The sequence below is a fragment of the Ochlerotatus camptorhynchus genome, unplaced genomic scaffold (genome assembly GCF_037179485.1).
Source record: "Ochlerotatus camptorhynchus isolate MF236.1 unplaced genomic scaffold, CSIRO-AGI_Acam_v1.1 ptg000357l, whole genome shotgun sequence".
Taxonomy (NCBI): domain Eukaryota; kingdom Metazoa; phylum Arthropoda; class Insecta; order Diptera; family Culicidae; genus Ochlerotatus; species Ochlerotatus camptorhynchus.
This window is the reverse complement of record NW_027040845.1, coordinates 4,795,678-4,818,922: the sequence shown is the minus strand read 5'-3', so window position 1 is coordinate 4,818,922 and position 23,245 is coordinate 4,795,678. Positions and strand designations below refer to the sequence as shown.

Sequence of the window (23,245 nt, the reverse complement as noted above, 5' to 3'; positions counted from 1 at the left end):
CTTTGGTTTGTTTTTTTCCGTCGATCTTGTTTTCCGTGCTGAGCACCAATACTACCGACGTGCCAGGAAGGCAGCTCCCACACCTGGGCCCTACCTATCGACCCATCAACTCATGAACCGGGGACCAACGGCTTTACTTCCCATCCGAAGGAAGGCGTGATCAGAGATGTTATGCCTCAGAACATCCCGGCGGCGCCGACTGGGATTGAACCCAGGCCTGCTGGAGTGAGAGGTAATCACGCTTACCACTACACCACCGGCGCCGTTCCTAATTTTAGATATGGATGGAATGATACACTGCACTGGTTAATTTCTTGGAATTCAAGACACGCCTACACTAATCAACCATCATCGAACTTACTCGATGAGGATATCAATTAACTAGGGAGAGCATGACAGAAAGATTCAACCATGTTTTTAATGGATTCATTTTATCACTCCTTGCGCGGAAACTGTTTTGAAAACGAAACTCTTTACCATCAAATTGGTCGTCCTGAAAAGGACGGATTTTGTTAAAGGGTGGGAACTTCGATCGAATTTAGGCCTTCTTTTCGGTCTTCTTGGGCAACAGGACGGCCTGGATGTTTGGCAGGACACCACCCTGAGCGATGGTCACTCCGGAAAGAAGTTTGTTCAGTTCTTCGTCGTTGCGGATGGCCAACTGCAGGTGACGTGGGATAATACGGGTTTTCTTGTTGTCACGAGCGGCATTTCCTGCCAACTCGAGAACTTCAGCGGCCAGATACTCCATCACGGCAGCCAGGTAGACGGGAGCACCGGCTCCAACACGCTCGGCATAGTTGCCCTTTCGGAGTAGACGGTGAATACGACCGACTGGAAACTGCAATCCAGCGCGGCTCGAACGGGACTTTGCCTTTCCCTTGAGTTTGCCTCCTTTTCCACGTCCAGACATACTGCGAACGACACGAACAGTTCGATGCTGAAACTGTAATGATGACATTTCGACCGTCGAGGGTGGTTTTATACCTGCGTCGAGTAGCATATTATGAATACAGGGACGGTACAATAAATACTGTGGGTAGCAAAATACTGAAAATGGGATGAGTGTCGGTTGTCTCTACGGGCATGAAACAAGACAGCGTTGCCAGTATTCCTGAATTATTTGATTTTCCAGATTTTCAATCGTCTTGCCAGATACTTACCCAGATATAATTTACTAATATGTTATTACGTTTATTTCAAGAATTTTTAATTATGTTCCGGATTTTCCCATATTTTTTAAATATGTTGCTTTAGAGAATTTCCAGCCCAAAACGAAAACCGGTTGGACATGAGCGTTTCCGAATTCAGTCCAATAGAGGCGATGGGGGCAAGAAGACCATACGGGGCGAGATGGGCCACCGTTCGTTTGGGCATAATACCTATTAACTCAATCTATTTTTTTTTACAAACTTGTTGAAAATGCTTCTAATATGCATCTCCATGAAAATCGTATCAAAATTCAATTACATGTCTAAGATAATAATGGAAATGTAACATTAGCTCAAAATCTCTAGAATATTATAAGATATGCAGTCAAGAAAACAAGCATCGCATTCACTATATTACATTTTACTGATCTGCTGGTTCTACAGCGAGCAATACACGCAACTGTTGCTAAAAGAACTTATGTTTCTATTTCACTTGATTCCTGCATGTTATTTTCTAGTGAAAACCTGTCAAAACCTTAACTTTTACTAGGGTGCTCATATTGCCCCGTATGGTTGTTGATCGGAGCAAAAACTGAAATTTTTCAAACATAATCATTTATTCAGTCTATCATTCCAAAACCACAACCAAAACGGCCCTTTTCAGGGCCACCAATAATTCGACAAAAAGTTAGTTTTGAAGACAATTTCTATCCAGAATATCACAGTTACACTTAAATTTGGGGACTATACTGGGGTGTGGGAACGCTGGAAGGGGAGATGCTGTCTCTCTTCGAACTACCAACATCATTCCAAAGCTCCTCCAGGGCGACAGAGTAGAGCAAACCCAACAACATCAGCCCAACAAAACGGCCCTTTTCAGGGCCACCAAACTTTCGCAAAAGAGTTATTAAGGAATATTCCTAAAATATAATATACACAATTAAATACAACACATAACAGACGTTATCCAACGCCAACCCTGCGGTTGTATCTAGTATACAACCCTTCCAACTTTTTTCCTCTGTTCGGGACCTAACACTACTGCGACCAGTAAATTGATCTATTGTAGTATATCCCGTGTCTTTAGTTTAGTGCATGTCGTATTACTCCATCACTATTGAGAAATGATGAAGTATTCGATTTTTTTACAGTTGTCACTCTTGCATTTATCGCAAGGATCCGACTCTAATTGAAAGGTCCCGCTATTTATACCCTTCGGAGTGTTGAAACACCCTCCAAAGGCGCGCCCCTTTGTCAATCAAAATTGGATTCCTTAGCAACAAAATTAAGGTATGACACCGATAATGACCATGCATCAGAACCCTAGTCTTAACCACTTCAAACTAGGGAACAACGAATAGAAGATTAGGAATCACATAGATGAAGACAACTAACTCATTTTTTTTCCTTCTTTCAAGATCATCCTCGGTAGACAAAGCCGAGTCTTGTCACTATCAACTAGGCATAAAAGGTAACAAGGACTAAGATGTGTTCCTTGGATTACTGAAAAATCCTATTCCTCTAGTTTGAAGTAGTCAGGACTAGGAATCGGTGGTAGATCTTACATCCCGTAACGTACCACGAAAAGGTGATCTACCCACATTACGGGGCAGTTTGGTATGGCATTTGTGACCAGCATACATTTTCCGGTCGTATGAAACAGGCCAAAAACTGTCCAAAAAAACCCATACAAATTTTTGTTTTGAATAGCAAAATAGTGAACTTTTCGTGAACATTAACGGCAAAGAACTCACCAGCACTGGGAGACCGTGAGCTCCTGTCCACCTGTAATAAAACCATCTCGGAGCGGAGCGCTGACTGTGAGTGGCACGGTTCGATCCTCCAATACACGGAAAATTAATCTAACCCATATTTGAGAATCGTTCAATCAAATTCGAAATAACGTAGGCCAATTTTCCTAGCTTTTCCAGTAAAAACTAATCGAATATGAGGAAAATCGACTAACATTTTACTCAGTCCAGGATTATACTTATAGACTGAGTGAAACCTCTCTAAATTTTCCTCATATTCGAGAAGTTTTTCCTAAAAAGCTCGGAAAACTTTACTCTTTCTATGAGTGACCTACACGGCCAATTAGATCAACCCAAATTTGAGTTCAGTTTGCTCATAATCGCAGAAAGTGCAGGAACTCAGCGATGAGTAAATTTGAAAATGAGGAAAATTGACGAAAATTTTACTAAGTCTAGGAGATGTACCAAAAGACTGAGAGAATCCAATCTTTACTTTTCTCATATTCGGGATTTTTTTCCAGGAAAAACCTGAAAAACTTGAAGCAAATTTAATCATCGCTGAATTCCTGCACTTTTTGCGATATATGAGTAAACCAAACTCAAATTTGAGTTGATCTAATTGGCCGTGTACGTTTACGTGAATTTAAGTGATCGATAAACAATTATGAGTTAGATACATTTGCCGTGAGGAAAAACTTCTCAAATCTAAGGAAAATGGATAGAGGTTTCACTCAGTCTCAGTGCTGATAAAAAATCCTTTCTTCTACACTCAATTTAGCTGAATATGAAGAAAACCTTAACAGATAGACCAACTACCTGCATGAATTTGAATTTTGATGTAAACAAATTCCCTTGATCTAGGCAACCTCTGAGTATCAAAAATAACATTTGTTTTTCTTCATTCGTGGCTGGATTCTCATTATCGCCTCTGTTGTTGTAGATATTGATATTCGTCTTCATCTTGGTCGGGATGATATTGATTATTTTCATTTTAAACAAATATAGCGCTGAAGAACGTGGTTTTTAGACATAAGTCGACGGCAAATTATTGCCTCAAGCTGAACTGATGATAATATCGATGATTAGGGCAGTGTGGTCGACAATATTCAAAATAATCATTTTGCCCAAAATTTCGTTGATTATTTTGCTTTTGAGGATCACTTCTGATTTTGACAATTTTGGGTTTGATAATCGAGCACTGGTGAATATCAACAAACGCGTATTCGTTGATGTATAATAAACTCATTTGTTCATTTCGCTCGTTTCGTAACTACGAAGTTGAACAAACGCAATTCATCGACACTGGGTTGAAGCGCTACTCCTTGCGTGTGATGGTAAATGATAAAAACAGATACTGCTCCCCTAATAAAAATTGTATGGTTAATTTGCTTAACGACGTGTTCTGGGTATCATCCAAACCATTTGTGGAATAGTTCAATGATTTGGGTTATCGTTCGTTTATGGTTATTTTTTATTAGGGTCAGTCTATTAGTACCTCGAGAAAGTAGCCAACATTTGTGCGTTTTATAAAAAAAAAATAGAATTTATTTTTTCCAGTTTTGTGAAATCGCTGGTAGAAAGTCACACCTAAACTGCTTGACAAAGTGGTCAATTGAGTAAACTCGTCTAAATTTTGAAGGATCTGATCGTCCGTGTATTTGCGTTAATGAATGAAATTCCACTCAACTTCTAGTAACTTTCTTCGGCCGTGTACGCTTTGTGTCTCCGCTACGTTACGCTGGAAGCTATTTCTGATATGAGCTTCTCACGGCCGGTTCAAACCTAGAACTTTGAGTTGAGTTTTAACTCAAATTCACAAAAACCATGTTCACTCATCAAATCATTCATTTCATTTTTTCAAATTCTTATTGGAGTGACCTTACCTTGCCTTTTTTTATTTAATTTTGATAAGATGAGTAAATACTCAAATTTGAGGAGATTTCAGGGGCCATGCGCCCAAAAGCTTTCTTCTTGGATTTCATACACGTCCGATGAGAACCCTTCAGATAGCGAGTCACTTTTACTCAGTTGTATGAGAATTTTTCTAAAAACGGAGGTTTTCTACACTGCCGTTATATACATAACTGTCCCATGTTCTATGCAATCCTTATGCACCGTGGGACTCTTATGCGTATAACGGCAGTACACGGAGATGAAAAACTACCCAACATTAAGTACTTTTCCCCCAATAACCCAAATTTGAGTAAATCGCATATAGTAGTTTCCATTTGCACCAGCAAAAAAAAATACCTACTCTTGTATATATTCTACCCAAAATTAATGTCAATGTTGAAGTTGATGATAATGCTGACGTTGACTGCAACGTTGAGGTTGATGATGATGTATAAGTTGATTTCAATGTTGAAGTTGATGACGATGTTGAAGTTCATGTCAATGATGAAGTTTATGGGATTATTGAAATTGATGGTAATGTTGCTGTTGATAATAAAGGTGAAGTTAACAGTAATGTCATGTTGATGTCAATGTTAAAATTGACAGTGATATTGAAGTTGTCGACTAAGTTAAAGTTGATGGCAATATTCAAGACTATGGTAAAGTTGAAGGTCATAACGATGGTGAAGCTAATGGCAATGTTAATATTTTTTGATGGTTATTTTGAAGGTGTTGGTTATGTTAAGTTGACTGCAAAGCTCAGGTTAATGTCAATGTTCAAGATGATGATAATTTTGAGGTTAAATGCAATGATGAAGTTAATTTCAATGATAAATTTGATGGTATTATTGAAGTTTGACGCAAATAAGTTGACAGCAATATTAAAAATTTGCTCATGATAACTTTTATGCTTGTGATGTTAGCACGAAAAAAATAATTATTTTGATAAATTTCATCTGTACTCATTATAGTAGAGGAGGGGAAGAATATGGTAGATAATGTTGGGTATGGAAAAATAATAATAATAATTAACACGATAACAATACATATTGAACATATTAAAACTACAAAGCTGAGCCATGCTTAATTTGAGTAGAATTAAGTTAGCGTGGAGCATTAATACGATGATTTAAATAATCGCACACACTAACGCATGCGTGATCGAACCGAGGCTTATGTGTTTCGGCTTCTGCATGATTGAATTAGTCATTTGACCAATCTGCACGGTTGTGCATTTGCTTTCCGGATGGTCTTTGTTGCGACAAATGGCCGAGTCTTGCAACCTCACAAGTTTCTCTCTCAAATTTGAATTTAACTGAACGACAAAGTCCGTGACTAATTTATTTATGTTGTCGTTCACTTTTTTGGACCTGAATATGCACGGAAAGTGAATTATTCCCACTTCTCTCAATTTCTTTTCTGACTTCCTACCAACGGAACAGCGCCATCTCTGTGGAAAATGACCGGACGGTATGATTAATTATTCGAGCGCATAACCTGCATCCCTTCTTTTACTCGTTTGATTTAGCGCAGTAGAGAAAATAAATAAAAGTAAGGGAGAACAACCCATAATGCACCCCTGGGGTAAAACGCCCACTTATAGAAAAACAGCGATAACTTTTCCTCAGATGCATTTTCCGGGAAACGGATTGTGTTTGTTTTCAACTGGAGGTTTCACAAATAATTGACCACTTTGTCAAGCAGTTTTGGCGTGACTTTCTACCAGCGATTTCACAAAACTGGACCAACTGATTTCTAGCCATCTTTACCATCGACCCTTTTTTCGAGGTTCGACCCTTTTTTCGAGGTTCTAGAAGAAAAAATCTAAAAATAATGTTTCATTTCAAAGTTCGAGTGGTAGTAAACGTCATTTTATCCGCTCGAATTAAGTGATTAATTCTTGATCATGAAATCATATATTGAGCTGCTGATTCCCTTAAAAATTGCATTTTATGCAAAATATGACACAGTTGTTAAAATCGTCGACTGCAAATTAAGCATACATCGCAAAAAATTGAACGAATTCTCTTTTAGTATATTTTTTTAGATGTTTTACTTCATGAATCACAGTTTAACACTCTATTGAGACCTTATTTATGATGTAACATAAAGGAATAATCATTTGAAATACCTCATCCCTTTGCATTATCTACTTGCAGGTTATGGTTTGTCTATCATACGGTGCATTTTACCCCAATGTTGTCGTGCGTCTTGCCACAATGTTGTGGTGCATATTGCACCATGAATCAGGCGTTTTGCCCGCTATCATTTTGGAACCAATTTATAAAATACCTTGAAAATCATGAACATTCATCGTTTTGTAGTTCGAAATCACTTGATCTTCGTAGAAAACATGGCAATGAACCATACACCCATTACTTTCTTCTTGATTTTAGCTTCCATACGCCAGCAATTAACGATTTTGCTTAAACGGTGCGTTTTGCACCATCCTACCCTATTAATTTATCAGAACAGGCATAGAGAAGAACCATGACGTGAAAAAAGGATCATTAATTCGCCGAAAAAAGTGTTAAGCGTCTTTCTGCTAAAGGCTAAAATTTACCACCTTGTTGAGAGAAGGAGTTTAACGAGAAAAACTAAAAAGGGGAGGAGCTTTAGCTGGATGGACACTACACGGTAACCGCAAAATACCCAATAATGACTACAAAGTAAGCATTTTCGAGGGAGACTGGGACTACCCATTAAATGAGTAAAAATATTACCCATTTATGAGTATTTGTTACTCAAAAATGAATACTTACTACTTATTTTTGTAGTTGTAATTACTCATAAATGGGTAAAATTTTACTCATTTTATGGGTAGTCTAAGTTTCCCTCGAAACCGCATACTTTGTAGTCATTATTGGGTATTTTGCGGTTACCGTGTAATATTCTGCGGCCTTCCAACCTGTCGCAGCCAGGCCTCCGAAGAGACATCATCAAGCTAACACGACGGCGGAAAAATTTCGTCATGGCTGGCGACCTGAACGCCAAGCATCAAGCCTGGGGCAATAGTCGGCGAATCCAGAACGGCACAATATTATACAACGATCTGCAGGAAACTCACTACAACATCCTGTGTCCGGACACTCCCACTCGGTTGAGTCGATCCGGAGCTCATGTCACCATCGACATCTTCATCAGCAACATTGACGATAACATCTCTCAACCTATCGCCTATCAGGAACTGAGCTCGGACCACTGGCAGCAGTATCAGCGCTGTGTAGACACAGCAATCGACTACGACGTCCTACCGGAGTCGTTCGAAGAAGTCGATCAGTGTCTGCAAAGCATCGAAGAGGCGATATCCCGTGCCAGGGAGCAATACGCATCCAGCATCCAGACAGGTGAGTCATACTCTGAACCTTGACAGCCCAACCAAAGATCTTATCAGGCTCCGTAACACCATTCGTGAGCAGTTCCAGCGTTCTGGGCTGCACCACTTGAAGACCAATGTCAATAGGCTAACCAAAATTATCCAGGCCAGGATGGTGGAACTCAGAAATAACGATTTTACCAACAAGATTCGCTCTCTCCCAGATTGTGCAAAACCATTTTGGAAGATGACCAACATTTTGAAAAATAAGTCGAGACCGATCCCTCCGCTTTCCTCTGTTGACCAAAACTTGGACCCATCCCTACTCATAACCCCAGTTGAAAAGGCTTTTGGCCAACATTTTGTGATTTCACATAATCTTGCCCAAACCATGGTGAGCCGCAATGAGCCTGCCGTACTGGAGGCAATGTCTAGAGTCGCTGACACCCCCGTAGTAGTGCATGATGATAGTAGAATATCGGCTGATGAGGTGATAGCAGCTATTAGAAGCACTAAAAATATGAAGGCTGCTGGTATGGATGGTGTAGTCAACCACGAGTTGAAAAACTTGAGTATTGACTTCTTCAACCATCTTACCCTTATCTTCAACAAATGTTTGGAGCCTGGCTACTTCCCTGCATGCTGGAAGTTAGCCAAAGTGATTCCAATACACAAGCCTGACAAAGACCCTACCAGTGCCAAACGCTATCGCCCCTTGTCAGCCTCTTGTCATCCATCTCGAAGCTATTCGAAAAGTTGATACTCAGCCGTCTGCTGGTGTTTTCAAATGATAATAACATCTTTCTCAAAGAGCAATTCGGGTTTAGGAAAGGCCACTCTACCATCCACCAACTCGCACGGGTTACTATCATCATCAAGCGGAGCAAGTCCGTTTCCAATACATCTGCCATGGCATTGTTGGACGTCGAGAGTCGTTCGACAATGTCTGGCATGATGGTCTAGTGTACAAGCTGCATCGATACAACTTTCTGATCTACCTCGTGAAGATCATCAAAAACTACTTGTCGGGCAGATCATTCCAGGTCTACTTGAACAATGTCCCCTCTGATACGTTCAACGTTGATGCAGGGGTCCCTCAGGGTAGCCTGCTTGGGTCTATCCTATTCAACATTTTCACGTCAGACGTTCCTCCCCTGCCGGGTGGTGGTATCTTGCCAATGTTCGCAGATGACACCTATCTATAAGGGTCGAGTGATCCGTGTTCTGGCGAGTAAACTGTCCGACTATTTCAAGAACTGGAAGATTTGTATCAATGCAGCTAAAACACAAACCATTCTGTTTCCACACTCGAATTCACCTCGGCTTGTTCCGCCTGCTAACGTCAAGATCCATCTTGATAGTACTCCCATTGAATGGTTGAGTGAAGTAGTCTACCTTGGTCTCACCCTCGATAACAAATTGCTATTCCGATCCCATGTGCACAAGACATCCACCAAGTGTAACATCTTGATCAGGTCATTCGACCCCCTGATAAACAGGAAGTCCACCCTGTCCCTCAAAAACAAGCTTGCCGTCCACAAGCAAATAATTCTGCCGGCTATTGAGTATGGTATGCCAATCTGGGAGAGTTGTGCTAAGTGCCACCACCTAAAGCTTCAGAGGATCCAAAACAAGATCCTTAACAGTCCACCGCGAACTCGTAATCCTGAGATTCACCACCTGGCCGGTCTTTAAACACTCGAGGAACGAAAGACTTCCACGCTGGAAAGGTTCAGAGTCGCCTGTCTGCCATCAAACCACCAGATCATTCGTGATTTGGCAACCTAGTTTAAGTAGTTAGGTAGATTCCAGTGCTCAAGTAGGTACGTTATCAAATTTTTAAATTCAAACGAAAACAATCCCATAAAAGGGTATCCTGTAAATTTGCGCTAAACCGAAGACAACAAATCAAGAAGATTGGCAACTTTGCCAGAATCCAAGCGACAGATACAATGGCGCTGCGCTTGAGTGAAGGTGGAAGCAACGCATAGAAAAATGAGCAAATGATTTGTTGTCTTCGGCTAAACGCAATCATCACATTAGAATAACCAATTAACTAGAACAAAGATAAAGAGCCAAAGGCTAACCAATTGAAACCAAATGTTGAAACATTAAAAAATCAGAAAATAAACGTAAATTTTACTACTACTACCTGTCGCAGACAGGGGGCCTCCCTTAGCTCAGTCGGTAAAGGCGCAGCAAGACCATGCTGGTTCGGTCTAGGAATTTTTCGGGTTGGAAAATTTCTCGACTTCCCTGGGCATAGAAGTATGATTGGACTTGCCACACAATCATATCAATGCAAAAATGGTACAGGCATCGAAAGCTCTCAATTAATAACTGTGGAAGTGCATCTAGAACACTAAGTTGAGAGCACGCAATAAGCTAATCATGCGATATGCAATAAGCTTGAAATGCGAAGAAGAAGAAGAACCTGTCGCAGACACCAGTTCAACCCCTGTCTTGCAGCACACGCACCGAGACTCTTGCGAGTGCCCTTCAGTATTCTTCAAAAAAAAACGTCAATGAATATTGGAGAAGGGGCTCTGGTTAGCCGTACAACGCAACTTAGTCGCGATACTCTCACAAGAGCGCTGGACGGCACTGAAATCATTCTCATTTTTTATTGAACACCCGTTACAGCAAAACTATTCTACTGCTTTTCAAAATAAAAAAAATGCTTGATCTTGGTCAAATTTGCACACTTAGATTTTTTTGCCAAGATGGGCACCTCCGAGCAGCGGGCATTTTATTTTGCTGGATCCCAGTAAAAAAAAAACTTGCCGAAATTCAGCTAACAATCATACATTTTGCTGAATCTCGGCAAGTTTTTCACTGAGATCCAGCAAAATAAAATGCCAACCTGTTCGGTGGTACATTAAGTCTATTTCTTCTTCTTCTTTCCTTTATTTAACGTCGGTCTCTGTTCCGCAATCTAGTGCCAATCACCGACGGACATCCATTGACGACAATCGAATGTGCAGGAAGGCAGCTTCCACACCTGCGTAGGATATCGCACCCATTCACAACACACAAGGGCCGGGACCAATGGCTTTACTTCCCTTCCGAAGGAAGACGTGACCAGAGATTTTTATGCCTCAGAAAAATCCCACCGACCTCGGTTGGGATTGAACCCAGACCCGAGTCTATTTGATGTAAATTTAAAATAATTGATGACATTTTGCGTTCAGTTAAGCATTTGTTAGAAAATTCATTCACAAAATCATGTATTTTTTTTCAACTTTCATGTGCTATATATTTTTAAGAACTCTAAAAATAATCGCATTGATCTGAAAAAGATTGGATTGATCAATGTTCAAAATATAATACTAAAAACGTGAATTTTATTCAAATTTTATAAAACTTCGTATACCTCAGTTGTTCGCAGATGTACAGCGTTTATTTATTTGGCAACTTTTCATAAAATTCTACGTTATATAACTTTGCCCGAGACAGCAAACCTCTATCTTGCAAAATAAAAAAAGTTTGTATCGCTGCGCCATCTTTATGGCCAAAACTTGAACTATTTTTTCTACCAAATTGTATCCCAATTTAATCCAAGAAACTTCACTTCAGATGTCAACTCAATTGGATGCAATGCCAGTTCCTGCTAAATTTAATTCCTGTCCCATTGTGCACTGGCATCGACGGTAGAGAGTTAAATTTTCAAAAGGCATTCCTTTAGTGAAGTTCCAATTGATATGACTTGCTCTGACCCCGCTTCAGTCCCGTGTAACTTCTGACTGACGGCAAAACCAGTCTTAAACATTAGACTCGGTTTGATTTTCAACTCCCACGCTCATTAATGTTGTGTTGTAGTCAAAACAATCTCCATCCCGTAATTATACAACATAATAGGATGAACATCATTATTTTGGCACCGCCACGTGTGCCCTTTTCTCTAACACACGTGTCGCGCGTGGGTATTATCCTTACTAATAGCGGATCATTACCGGCCCCATAATTACACCGGCAAACTGGCGAATTTCAATGTAACGTTCCCCCAACAGCTCCTAATAGGGTAGAGAATTACTTCGGCCTAATCGCCCATTTTGGGCCTATCGAGCAGAAAATATAAAACATATCCATGATTTCGGTGTAAGCGAGTTGTGACTCCTCATCAAATCTAACGGTAAGTATGGACATTTGGAAGACATCTGTGGTAGAAACATTCCACCCGTAAAAGAGAGGCAAAGTGCGAGTTGCGCTTAGTCGACCTAAAATTAGATCTATACCCTACCTACACATTAACTAGATACTAGACTGACCTGTTGATACATGGAAAAATCACGCGGTCGAAATGCGCTTCCCAGAATCGGTAACAGAAGCTGAAGGAGTGCGGTAAACCTCTTCATTATCCTTGTTGTCAGCCCAGTTTTATCATGAATAATTTGCTCGCTTTTCCATCTACAAGCAAACAATGAGCGCGCAAGGATGCTGCTCTGATTTCGTAAATTGCTGAGAGGGGACCGGCTCTGCCGTTTGCCAGCGTTAAATGATGTTGTTTGTGAACTTTTGAGAAGGGTGCTCTTAACGACGGAATCAAGTACCTTCTCTACTCTCATCGTGAGGCATACTCAAAACCGTAACAATAGCGAGTAATTATTCGTTCAATTTTGTTGGGAAAACTCAATTTGTCACGGGATTATTTGGGAGTTCTTTTTCTGTTCTACGAGGATTGACGTCATGCCTCTACATTGCATTCGAAATGTATAATAAAAAGGATAATTTTGATTATATTATTGCATTATACACTAGAATTGTGGCATTGAAAAACTGCATTACGCTTTGTTCTATAATTAAGATCATTTGTGTGAGAGTGTCTCTGTCATGTTTTTCTACAGCTCCATGCAAGGCTGGAAAAAAAGTACAGTACAAGATTCTGGAGATAACCTGAATTAAAATTCCTACTACTTAAAAATTGCAATCAATTTTCAAAATTCCTACTAAAGTCTAGAACAAAATCTATCCAAGAGAGTTGTCCACTGTCTAAAAATCCATCATAAAAAACCGAGATTTCTTAAACAGAATCACAATCCTTAGCTTAAAATCATAAATGCTGATACTCTCCGATGTCATAGATCGGCATCGATCCCATCACGTTGCTCCGATCCCACAGATGGGAGTAAGCCGCGGTCAGCGAACTGGACGCCAGCTGGCCCAGTGCCTTGTTGTTGCTGGTCGGGATATTCATCAGATTGCTGTTCCTCGTCGACAGTGGCTGTGGCTGGTGATCGACCCCAAGTCCAGCTAATCCTACTCCACCGCCACCACCTCCAGGTGGACCTCCCGGTCCGGAGTGGGGTCCACCACTTCCGGACATTCCACCACCAAGGCCCGGACCCAGATGAAGACTTTGTGCTGCACTTCCTCCCAGTGACTGTTGCGGGCCACTATGCGACCCGGGCATACCCAAACTGGGTCCATCCATGTCCGAATCGCTAGAAGAGTCCAGGTGCTGTTTGTCCGATTCACCGGTGCTGAAAGTAAGAAAATAGGAAGGTTTGTCGGGTTAGATACAGGATTCAAATAATGATGAATGTTCACGGCGAATGAGAACGACTCAAATTTGAGTTTAGTTCACTCATAATCGCCAAAAGTGCAGGAACTCAGCGATGAGTAAAATTTGTCCCATGGTTTCCTGTGGAAAACCTAAAAAATCTGCCGGAAAATGAGGAAATTGACGAAAATTTTATTCAGTCTCGGAGTATTACCAAAAGACTGAGTGAATCCAATCTTTACTTTTCTCAAACTCGGGAATTTTTCCCTGGAAAATCCTGGGAAAACATGAGGCAAATTAACTCATCGCTGAGTTCCTGCAATTTTGGCGATTATGAGTGAACTAAACTCAAATTTGAGTCGTTCTCATTCGCCGTGTTATCAAGGAAAATCGTGCTTTTCGCATAAGTTAGTGCTAACTTATAAGAAATGTAATCTACCCTCAGTTTTCCTATTGAAATAGTCGTTGGGAGAATTTTTGAGAACCTTACACACACGGCGAATGAGAACGACTCAAATTTGAACTTAACTCGCTTAACTCAGTCTCGGAGTAGTACCAATAGACTGAGTGAATCCAATCTTTACTTTTCTCAAATTCGGGAATTTTTCCCTGGAAAATCCTGGAAAAAGCTGGGAAAACATGAGACAAATTTTACCCATCGCTGAGTTCCTGCACTTTTGGCGATTATGAGTGAACTAAAGTCAAATTTGGGTCGTTCTCATTCGCCGTGCACTTAATTTTTATTGCCGAGATTGGCATCGCCGACCAGCTCGGCGTTTTATTTAGCGGATCTCAGTGAAAAACCTAAGAGGAAGAGGTGACAATTGGCTTCTTCCTCTTTTATTTCTATCTCTATCTCTTTCTTTATCTATCTCTATCTTTATCTCTCTCTATCTTACGCACATGAAATCGGCCAATCAGGAGCTGGTTCACGTTTGACAGAAAAGTGGTTCATTTTCGCCCTCGTATTGTCACCTCTTCTCTTAGGCTGCGTTCCATTTGGTGAATTTTCACTTAAATTTGACAGTTCGAAAATAAATTAAGATGTTAGAAAATCCCTCTGTTGATGATCTTCCTATTTTCGACAAGGTGTTTGTCAAAATTGATTCCTGGTCTGTCAGAAATAAGTCTGGTACAATAGCAGGTTTATTTGAAAATTTTCCATCTGTCAAATTTAAGTGAAAATTCACCAAATGGAACACAGCCTTAGGTTCTAAACCATTTGGTGGATTTTTTTAACTTTTGGTTAAAATTTGACAGATGGAAAGTTATCGATTAACCCTGTTATCCGAGCGTGGTTATTTCTGACCGACAAGAAGTTAAATGTTGACATTTGTGGCTGAGTTCTGCTCGAAAACCGATCGATCGTTAACACAGGGATTTTCGAACATAAGAAATAACTTTCAAAATGTCACTTTTAACCACGAGTTAAATTTAACTTGGCAAATGGTTTACAGCCTTAGTGAAAAACATGCCGAGATTCCGCTAACGCAGCTAACAAACTAGTATTTTGCTGATATCTCAGTAATAATCACACCGGGAGCTATTTGACAGCTCCAGTGTAATGTCAATCAGCGTTGTCAGATATACCGATTTATCGGTATTTATAACGATTTCCGAACTAGACACCGATATACAGATAAGGTTCATCAGAATACCGATTTTTGATGTTTTATACCGATTTTTTTTTAATAATTGTATCTTTTATAATGGGGGAATTTACGTATTCTCGGCAACCTAAGCAGCGACCTTCTTTCTATAGCCTTTTTCTCTAAGGAACGCGCACATATGCAGTATTGGTTTGTTTACAATTTTTTGCTGCCAGCTGCTCTAACAATTTCAGTCGAAGGAATTGTCAAAAACTGTTTTGAAACGCTTTTACAAAGCTCCAATCTTCTCTAGTGAGAGCGAGTATTGTCGGCAACCAGTTTTTCTTCGGCAACCGTTCCATTTGAACTGCATATAAATCTGATGTTCTATTATCGGCAACTCGAAATCAGCTACAATTTGTAGTGCGTGTGTTTCATTTCAAGAAAACCCTGCTAGATTGCTTTTTCTCAGTGGTAAAAATATAGTCAAATTGAAGCTGAAAGCATAAAGAATCGTTTGCATGCATTCAGCGAAGTGTTTTCGTAAGAAAATCCAGTGAAAATAGTGTTTCAATAGTCTGTCATGCCGAAGCCGTCATTTTCCCTATCTCAAATTTTTTGAGCCCTTAAAATTCTAAAAAAAATCATCTTTAAAAATGTCTCATGGATACTCTTTTGATTATTGTTTCAATTTCCTCGCCGTTTTGGCTCTTCAGTCAGTCGATGCACTATGGGCAAAAATGGGTCCAAAATTACCCAAAATTCAATATCTCAACAGCACGCTGAATTCCGGCCATGAAAAACAACTTTTCCGAAGGGAAATTGTCCGGGGAATCGATTGCTTGTGGCCCCATAGACCGGAGAGCCTTGTAGGTATGTGTTTTGGACCATTTTACCCCATTTTCACCTACTTTTTGGAGGAAATGTTTTTTCACAGCTCTATTTTTCGTAAAACATAAGCACTTTATGCATGGTTTTAGAATACTATGTCTTTAAACAACAGTTCATGAGATATTAGGGGAATACGGGGTACACTGTATAGAGGAGTAAGGGGTCAATGTGAAAATACAATCAATGTTATACTTCACAAGTCCAAAGAACTTCTGGAAATTTTAATGGTTTTCAGGACAGTTTAGTTTTAGGTGAATTGAGAGAACTTTAAGAAGCTCCGAGAACATCAGGACAGATTAATAAATTTCAAGTAAATCGTTGAAGTTTTAGGAGTTCCGAGAAACTCAGGCAATTTCCGAAAACTTCAGCAATGTCCCAATGCCCCTCGTGCAAATTTAAGAAACGTAAGGGAAGTTACACGAACATTAGCATTTTATGGGAAGTTCCGTGCGTATTAATGGCAGTGTCGATAACTTTAAAAAATTAGACAAATCGGAAAGATCAGAGAACTTCATTGCTGATGTTAAAATAAATTCAAGAAAATTGTGAGACCGCTTAAGAAATTTCGTAATCTTTAAAAAAGTCTACAGACCTTCAAAGTTGATTAGAGATATTCCGGTAGTCTCTTTATAATCAGGGAAGTTCCAAGTATTTCAAAAATGATTACAGTACTCCAAAACAGCCCTATTAACTTAAGGAAAATTACAAGAACTTTTACAAGGAATTCTGAGGAAATATGGAATATTCCATTTGGAAAATTTTCTGGATCATTAGAACATCCCCCAAGAGCTCTTTCTTCCGGAATTATGTCCTTGTTTCTTTCGACTGTTCCGTTAGCGCTCTGGCTTCCGACTTCCTCCAGATTTTTTCCATCTACCTTAGGAAGTTTCTGCCAGTGTATCCAGGATGTTTCTTCCGTCTTCTCTAGGAAGTTCAATTGAACTTTCCCAGAAATTTCTTTCGTCTAGGTCTGGAATTTTGCCCAGTTGTTTTTTTTTTTTTTTTACTTCTATTGGAAGGTTTTTCCGAACTTCTTCTGGCTTCCCCTGGAAATGGCTACTTCTGGAATTTACTTCCTATTTCCGAAACTTTTCTGCCTTCCTTTAAATGTGAAAACCGATTTTTTGTTTCTGATTTTTTTTTTCTTCCTTTATTTAGGAGATTTTTAGCCGTAGGCTAGTTCATCTCCGAAGTTTCTTTAAATTTTCGTCAGAAGTTTATCAATTTATGTCTTGGAAGTTCCGCGGATGTTTTTCCGCCTTCTCTCAGAACTTTCCTCAAATTTCCTCCAGGAGAGCTACTTTCTTCTTTCTCTGGATGTTGTTTTCAGCTTCCTCCAGAAGCTAATTTAAACATTCCCCGGAGTTTTCTTCCGGAATTTTCCGATCATAGTCCAAAAGTTAAAACTATCGCTTTCAGAAACGGCAAAAATATAAAATTAATTAAAATAGTAAATACCGATAAATACCGATGTAAGCTTTAAAACATTCTAGCAACGCTGATGTCAATGTACCCCGAAAATTCTGGTACTCTGGTTCTGTCAAATCGAATAATGGTGGAGTAAATTTAAGCTCTGAACCATTTGGTGTTTTATTTTTAACTTTTGGTTAAAATTTGACAGATGGAAAGTTATCGATTAACCCTGCTATCCGAGCGTGATTGTTTCTGACAGTGTAGCGATGTCATTTTTTCATGTATTTCATCCAAATTTCCCATACAAAATTCAAACTAAAAGCACCAGCTCATCTTACAACCAAATGAGCTGAAACTTTCAGAGAAAGGTTTTCTCGCCTAAAAGCACAAATCTAGAGGTTGGCCCGTGGAAAATTAGAACTTTATTTTTGTGGGCCAGTCTATTGTGCAGCGAGGGAAAAAAAAATCAGCGTATCCATAAAAGCGTAAAAGCGTAGCATAAAAGCGCGCATGGTCCTCGCGACAGCAGTTGAACCGATCTGTCAGATGCTGACTCAGTGACCGCTGGGTATTCGTCAAAGAAACTATCAGATCCCGGTGCGATACCTTTCGGTGGTGACAATTCACCACCATCCATTCAGTCTGCAGTTCGTAGCGAGGGTGAAACCAGTCAGGAAGTGCAAACCACCGCTGAGGTAGTGTAATTTGTTTTAGATGACATTATTAGCATAGAGGTAACTCTAACGTTCCCCAAGAAACGTGCTCAATTTTTTGGCTCAGCTCTGGTACTCTCCGGTCCCAAGCTAATCGAAACATAGGAAAATCGGTTCGTTGATCTCATTTTATCTGTCAAACTTTCATAGCAAATCAAAACAAACAGTGTAGTACTAGAATTTCGGCTAGAATGGGGTACGTTAATCGTTTGCTTGGGACCAATAGGCTAGTCAAGTAGCGAGCCAATTTAAAATCGTTGGTTTCTACCGGTTGATAATATGATGTATGTAATATGTGTTGAATGGGAAGTTGGTAGTCAATCTAAACATTATCTTGCATACGAAGCCATTTCAAAAACCGAAACCTACACCCAACCGGTGGATGTAAGATTCGCTTACAATTATGTGGGATTCATCATCAGAGGATGTAAGTGGAGACCGCATGAACCGAGGATGCGATATACCGAGCTGCGGTCCAATGCAAGAAAATGGAGAAAGAAAAATGTGGAGAGTAAAATTAATCATGTCGAAAAAAAAAAATGCCGGCTAGGGGGGGACTCGAACTACGAACGTGGCGATTATCAGACCTGTGCTTTCTCCATGCTTCGGAATATTGATAGGCTAAAAGCAAACAAGAAGCGCTCATTCCCTTGCCCTTCGACTTTGTTTGATTTTTCTGCTGGAGAGAATCGAGGCAAGTGTGTGCGTCGTTCTACCATGTCATGCATAAAAATCAAGGCAAATGCTTGTTTGTGTAGGTGAAAGCATAGACAGAGCATGGAATAAAAAAAAAGATTGAAAACCATTGCATCGTCTGCAAGGTCAACTTCTCACATAACATTCATTGTAATAAATTTTTGGTTTGCGTGTACAGAATAGGAAATATAGACGATTGTGATGGTCCACCGATTTCAGTACACAACGTTTGCAAGAAACTGTATTGTATCTCATGAATTTCTGTCTACCGATATTTAATCTTGTCTGTTTGTATAAGATATAAGTAGTTTAGGTTCAATACAGATTAAGGAAGAAATATTTAAAATCAGCTGCTATGCAAAAAATCCAGCAATAAATTTCATTAGTCTTACAAATATAAATCATTTGCAGTGTGCATTCATAAAACTAAAGGGTGATACGGTCAAAATTTGGTCAATATCAACTTGACGTATTTCTTTCAATTTTGCATTTAAAAAACCTGAACACCCCTCATTTTGAAGGTGTGCGTGTGTGTAGAATGTTGTTCCTATTTTGATTTTGGAATTCACTCTTCAGTTGTCAAAATGCCGTCCAAGCAAGAAGAGCAGCGTATCAAAATTTTGCTCGCGCATCGCGAAAATCCGAGCTACTCGCACGCAAAGTTGGCAAAATCGCTAAAAGTTGCCAAATCAACCGTTACAAATGTAATTAAAGTGTTTGGGGAACGTTTGTCGACAGCCAGGAAGTCTGGATCGGGGGGAAATCGAAACCCGGAAGCCGCTGAGACGACAAAGAGAGTTGCCGGTAGTTTCAAGCGAAACCCTAACCTCTCTCTCCGAGATGCCGCAAATAAGCTAAGTTTATCGTCTACAACAGTGCATCGAGCCAAAAAACGAGCCGGAATATCGACTTACAAGAAGGTAGTGACTCCAAATCGCGATGATAAACAAAATACGACGGCCAAAGCGCGATCCCGGAGGCTCTGCACGACGATGCTGACGAAGTTTGACTGCGTGGTAATGGACGACGAAACCTACGTCAAAGCCGACTACAAGCAGCTTCCGGGACAGGAGTTTTATACGGCAAAAGGAAGGGGAAAGGTAGCAGATGTTTTCAAGCACATGAAACTGTCAAAGTTCGAAAAGGAAATATCTGGTTTGGCAAGCCATCTGTACCTGTGACTTGAAAAGCAGCATTTTCATAGCTTCCGGGACTGTCAACCAAGAAATTTACGTGAAAGAGTGTTTGAATAAACGTCTGCTGCCTTTCCTGAAGAAACACGGTTGTTCCGTACTGTTTTGGCCGGATTTGGCATCTTGCCATTACGGTAAAAAGGCCATGGAGTGGTACGCCGCCAACAACGTGCAGGTGGTTCCCAAGGACAAGAACCCTCCCAACACGCCAACTTGCGACAATTCATATTAGCATAATCAGACTATAGTTCATCTTACGCATGAGATTATGTATATGAATTTAATTTAATGGTTAAGAATTGACAGAATTTTCCCAACATAACTACATTGGGTTGATCAATGTTGAGCTTTTTTTGTTGTGATCAATGCGCACTCAATTCGACATCGCCGCCGACTACAATAGTAACTGACACTATTTCGTCAAACATTTTTAGTTGATTTGCACCTCAGTATAGTACACAAAAACGTCATGCATGTTGTGGGATAAAACAATTCCCAAAAAATACGTTTATTTTTTTCCGTGGTTCCATCATTAGTTTTAAATTAGATCTCTGCAGCAGATAAGAGAGTGAAGGTTGCATTTATGATAACGCAACAGGCAGTTGTGTTTTCCTTATCAGAAGACGGTAATTTCAATATTGAATAAAATGTTGGTTCATATGTCAGCGAAGTAGAGGAGGAAGGGGTATAACGATCATACGGGGTTTAAGCACCTCTTTGTTCGCCAATTTGGAGGACAACCCTAACATAAAATTATCATGCATCATCATTATGTAGCATGTTTGTAGAATGATGCAAAATAGAGTTCTGTGACTTCATCAAATGTTTGGTTTCCAATAAGTAGGAGCAATGAATTTCAAAGTCAGAGCAAATGCTCGAATACAGTTTGCACCTGTTCATTGTTTTGATAGAAAGCATCATTGTTAAGGTACACCGGGGTGGAAGAGAATATTCGCGTAATAATTTTTGAGAGGCATTGTGTACTACCGCAAACTAATATATTAGAAATAATCTAAGTGACTAATCACTTCCGCTGAGCGATACATCTGCCACACATTTCAACTTCCACACGCGCTTCTCTCTCTATGATGCACGGTTTATGCATTTAGGTTAACATCCGACGTCCTTTTTTAAATATTCTGAACAAAAAATACTTTCTAGGCCCCCCCCCCCCCCCCACTGACAGGATTTCCCGCCTTTTTTATGAATGGGGCGGGGCAGAAAGTATCTTTTGTGCAGAATATGCAAAAAAGGATTGACTTTGGATGTCAATCTAATTGCATAGAGGTACCAGATATGACTTTCAGTCAAACGGTACGGTATGCCAATCTGGGAGGGTTGCGCCAAATGCCATTACCTTAAACTCCAAAGGATCCAGAACAAGATCCTTAGGATGGTCCTAAACAGTCCCCTACTTCTCGGCTGGAATTCAGACATTGGAAGAACGGAGAGTTTTTATCCAGAAAAGGTTCAGAGACACCTGTCTGAGATCAACTCATCAGATCATACGTCATCTAGCACATTAGGTTAAGTTATACTAGTAGTAAGGTAGGTTATCACTTTTTTCAATTCAAACATAGTACACCTCCCAAGGGGTATTCTGTAGACTAGTAGAAAAATATGAATACGTAAATTAGAATAACAAATTAAACAAAGATGAAGAGCCTGATAACACTAGTTTACAGCATTTTTGAACTCGGTAAGGTGATGATCATTTCCAATGCAAAATCCTACGCTGAATTCAATGCCGTGGTCAGAAAAAATAAAGTAGAGCCATTTTTGAGATATATAAAAATTTTGATTTTTTGAATTTTGGACAAAAGTACGATTACTAAAATGTCAATATCTTTGGAACTAGTGCACCAATTTTAAATCTTTTTTTATGAAAATGAAGTTAAATAAATTTGCTATCACTAGAATATTACGTCTTAATTAAAAATTTAATTTTGAAGTCATTTAAAAATTTACAGCATTTTTTTTTTATTTTTCCTGCGAATTTTCCATAAAAAATCTTGTTCTAATCAACATTTTTAATGGGATAAAAAGATTCAAAAAATCATTCCAAATTTATTCTTAAAGTCCATTCAAAACCGGAGAAAATGAGCCTTTAATGGATGCAATCGGTTGGAAATTGTCGAAGTTATGAGCATTTTTGTAAAACACTTAAAAATGTTGCTGAAATACAACAGCTTTAGAGTTCCTTTTCTAGGTGTCGTTGTAAGCATCCAAATCGCATGTAAAGATTTCATGGGAGATTCTTTTCTCTACATATCAATTTGATTAAGGCATATCAGGATTTAAAACCGAGTTGATACAAAAGAAATTTATTTAGGTTTTATTAAAAATGATTGAGAATCGAATGACTTTGTCTTCGATGTTTTGAACTTGTTTCTCGAATCAGAAACCAACAATAGTCACCTATCATTGCTTCATCCCAAAACCCTTGGTAACGACGTTCCATCATCTTCATTTGTTGGTGAAAAAGTTCGCCGTGCTCATCACACTCGTCACCAAGATTTTCCGGGAAAAAATCCATGTGAGAATGTAGGAAATGTATGTTCAAAGACATATTCACACCTGTGTTCAGTGAAATAAAAGGATTTGAAATTAATTATATGTAACAAACACAATATTTTTGATTTATACATATTTTCTCATAATTTTTGAGCAATTCATCGACGGCTTCCTCATAATCTGGGCTTCTGAAATTTCCTAAAAAGGTTGTGACAACACGCTGGAACGATTTCCACGCTTCTTCCTCATCTGGTGTCAAAACTGTATTGAATGCGGAATCATTGAGCAGTTTTTTTATCTGTGGGCCAACAAATACACCTTCCTTTATCTTTGCGTCAGATAAATTTGGAAATACTGATTGCAAGTACTGGAATGCCGGCCCTTCTTTTTGCAACGCTTTGACGAAATTTTTGAATAGCCCAAGTTTTATATGTAGTGGTGGAAGTATTATGCGTTCTTTTACCACAAGAGGATCATTTTTAACGTTGTCTTTACCAATTGTGAAATTATCCCGTTTTGGCCAATCTTTTCGGACGTAGTGTTCCTTACGAGCTCGACTGTCCCATTTACACAAAAAAAACACATATATTTTGTGTATCCCTGTTGCAATCCAGTCAACATGGCA

At 39.5% G+C, this 23,245-nt stretch overlaps 2 protein-coding genes across 2 annotated transcripts in view; both read right to left on the bottom strand.

Moving 5' to 3' along the window:
• Positions 1-467: 467 nt before the first annotated feature.
• Positions 468-1,129, bottom strand: LOC135709302 (histone H2A-like). The gene has a single exon (XM_065231612.1). The coding sequence runs from the start codon at positions 1,001-1,003 to the stop codon at positions 539-541; it is 465 nt and encodes a 154-aa protein (XP_065087684.1). The 5' UTR covers positions 1,004-1,129; the 3' UTR covers positions 468-538.
• Positions 1,130-12,805: 11,676 nt separating this feature from the next.
• Positions 12,806-23,245, bottom strand: part of so (sine oculis) — a 98,693-nt gene continuing 88,253 nt past the window's right edge. Inside the window, exon 6 of the mRNA XM_065231557.1 lies at positions 12,806-13,591. Within this exon, the coding sequence (XP_065087629.1) occupies positions 13,162-13,591 (430 nt within the window). The 3' untranslated portion in view covers positions 12,806-13,161. The remainder of the gene's footprint in view (positions 13,592-23,245) is intronic.

Coding starts and splice junctions, on each gene's coding strand:
- LOC135709302 (XM_065231612.1), bottom strand. CDS start 1,003: ATGCTACTCGACGCAGGTATAAAACCACCCTCGACGGTCGAAATGTCA.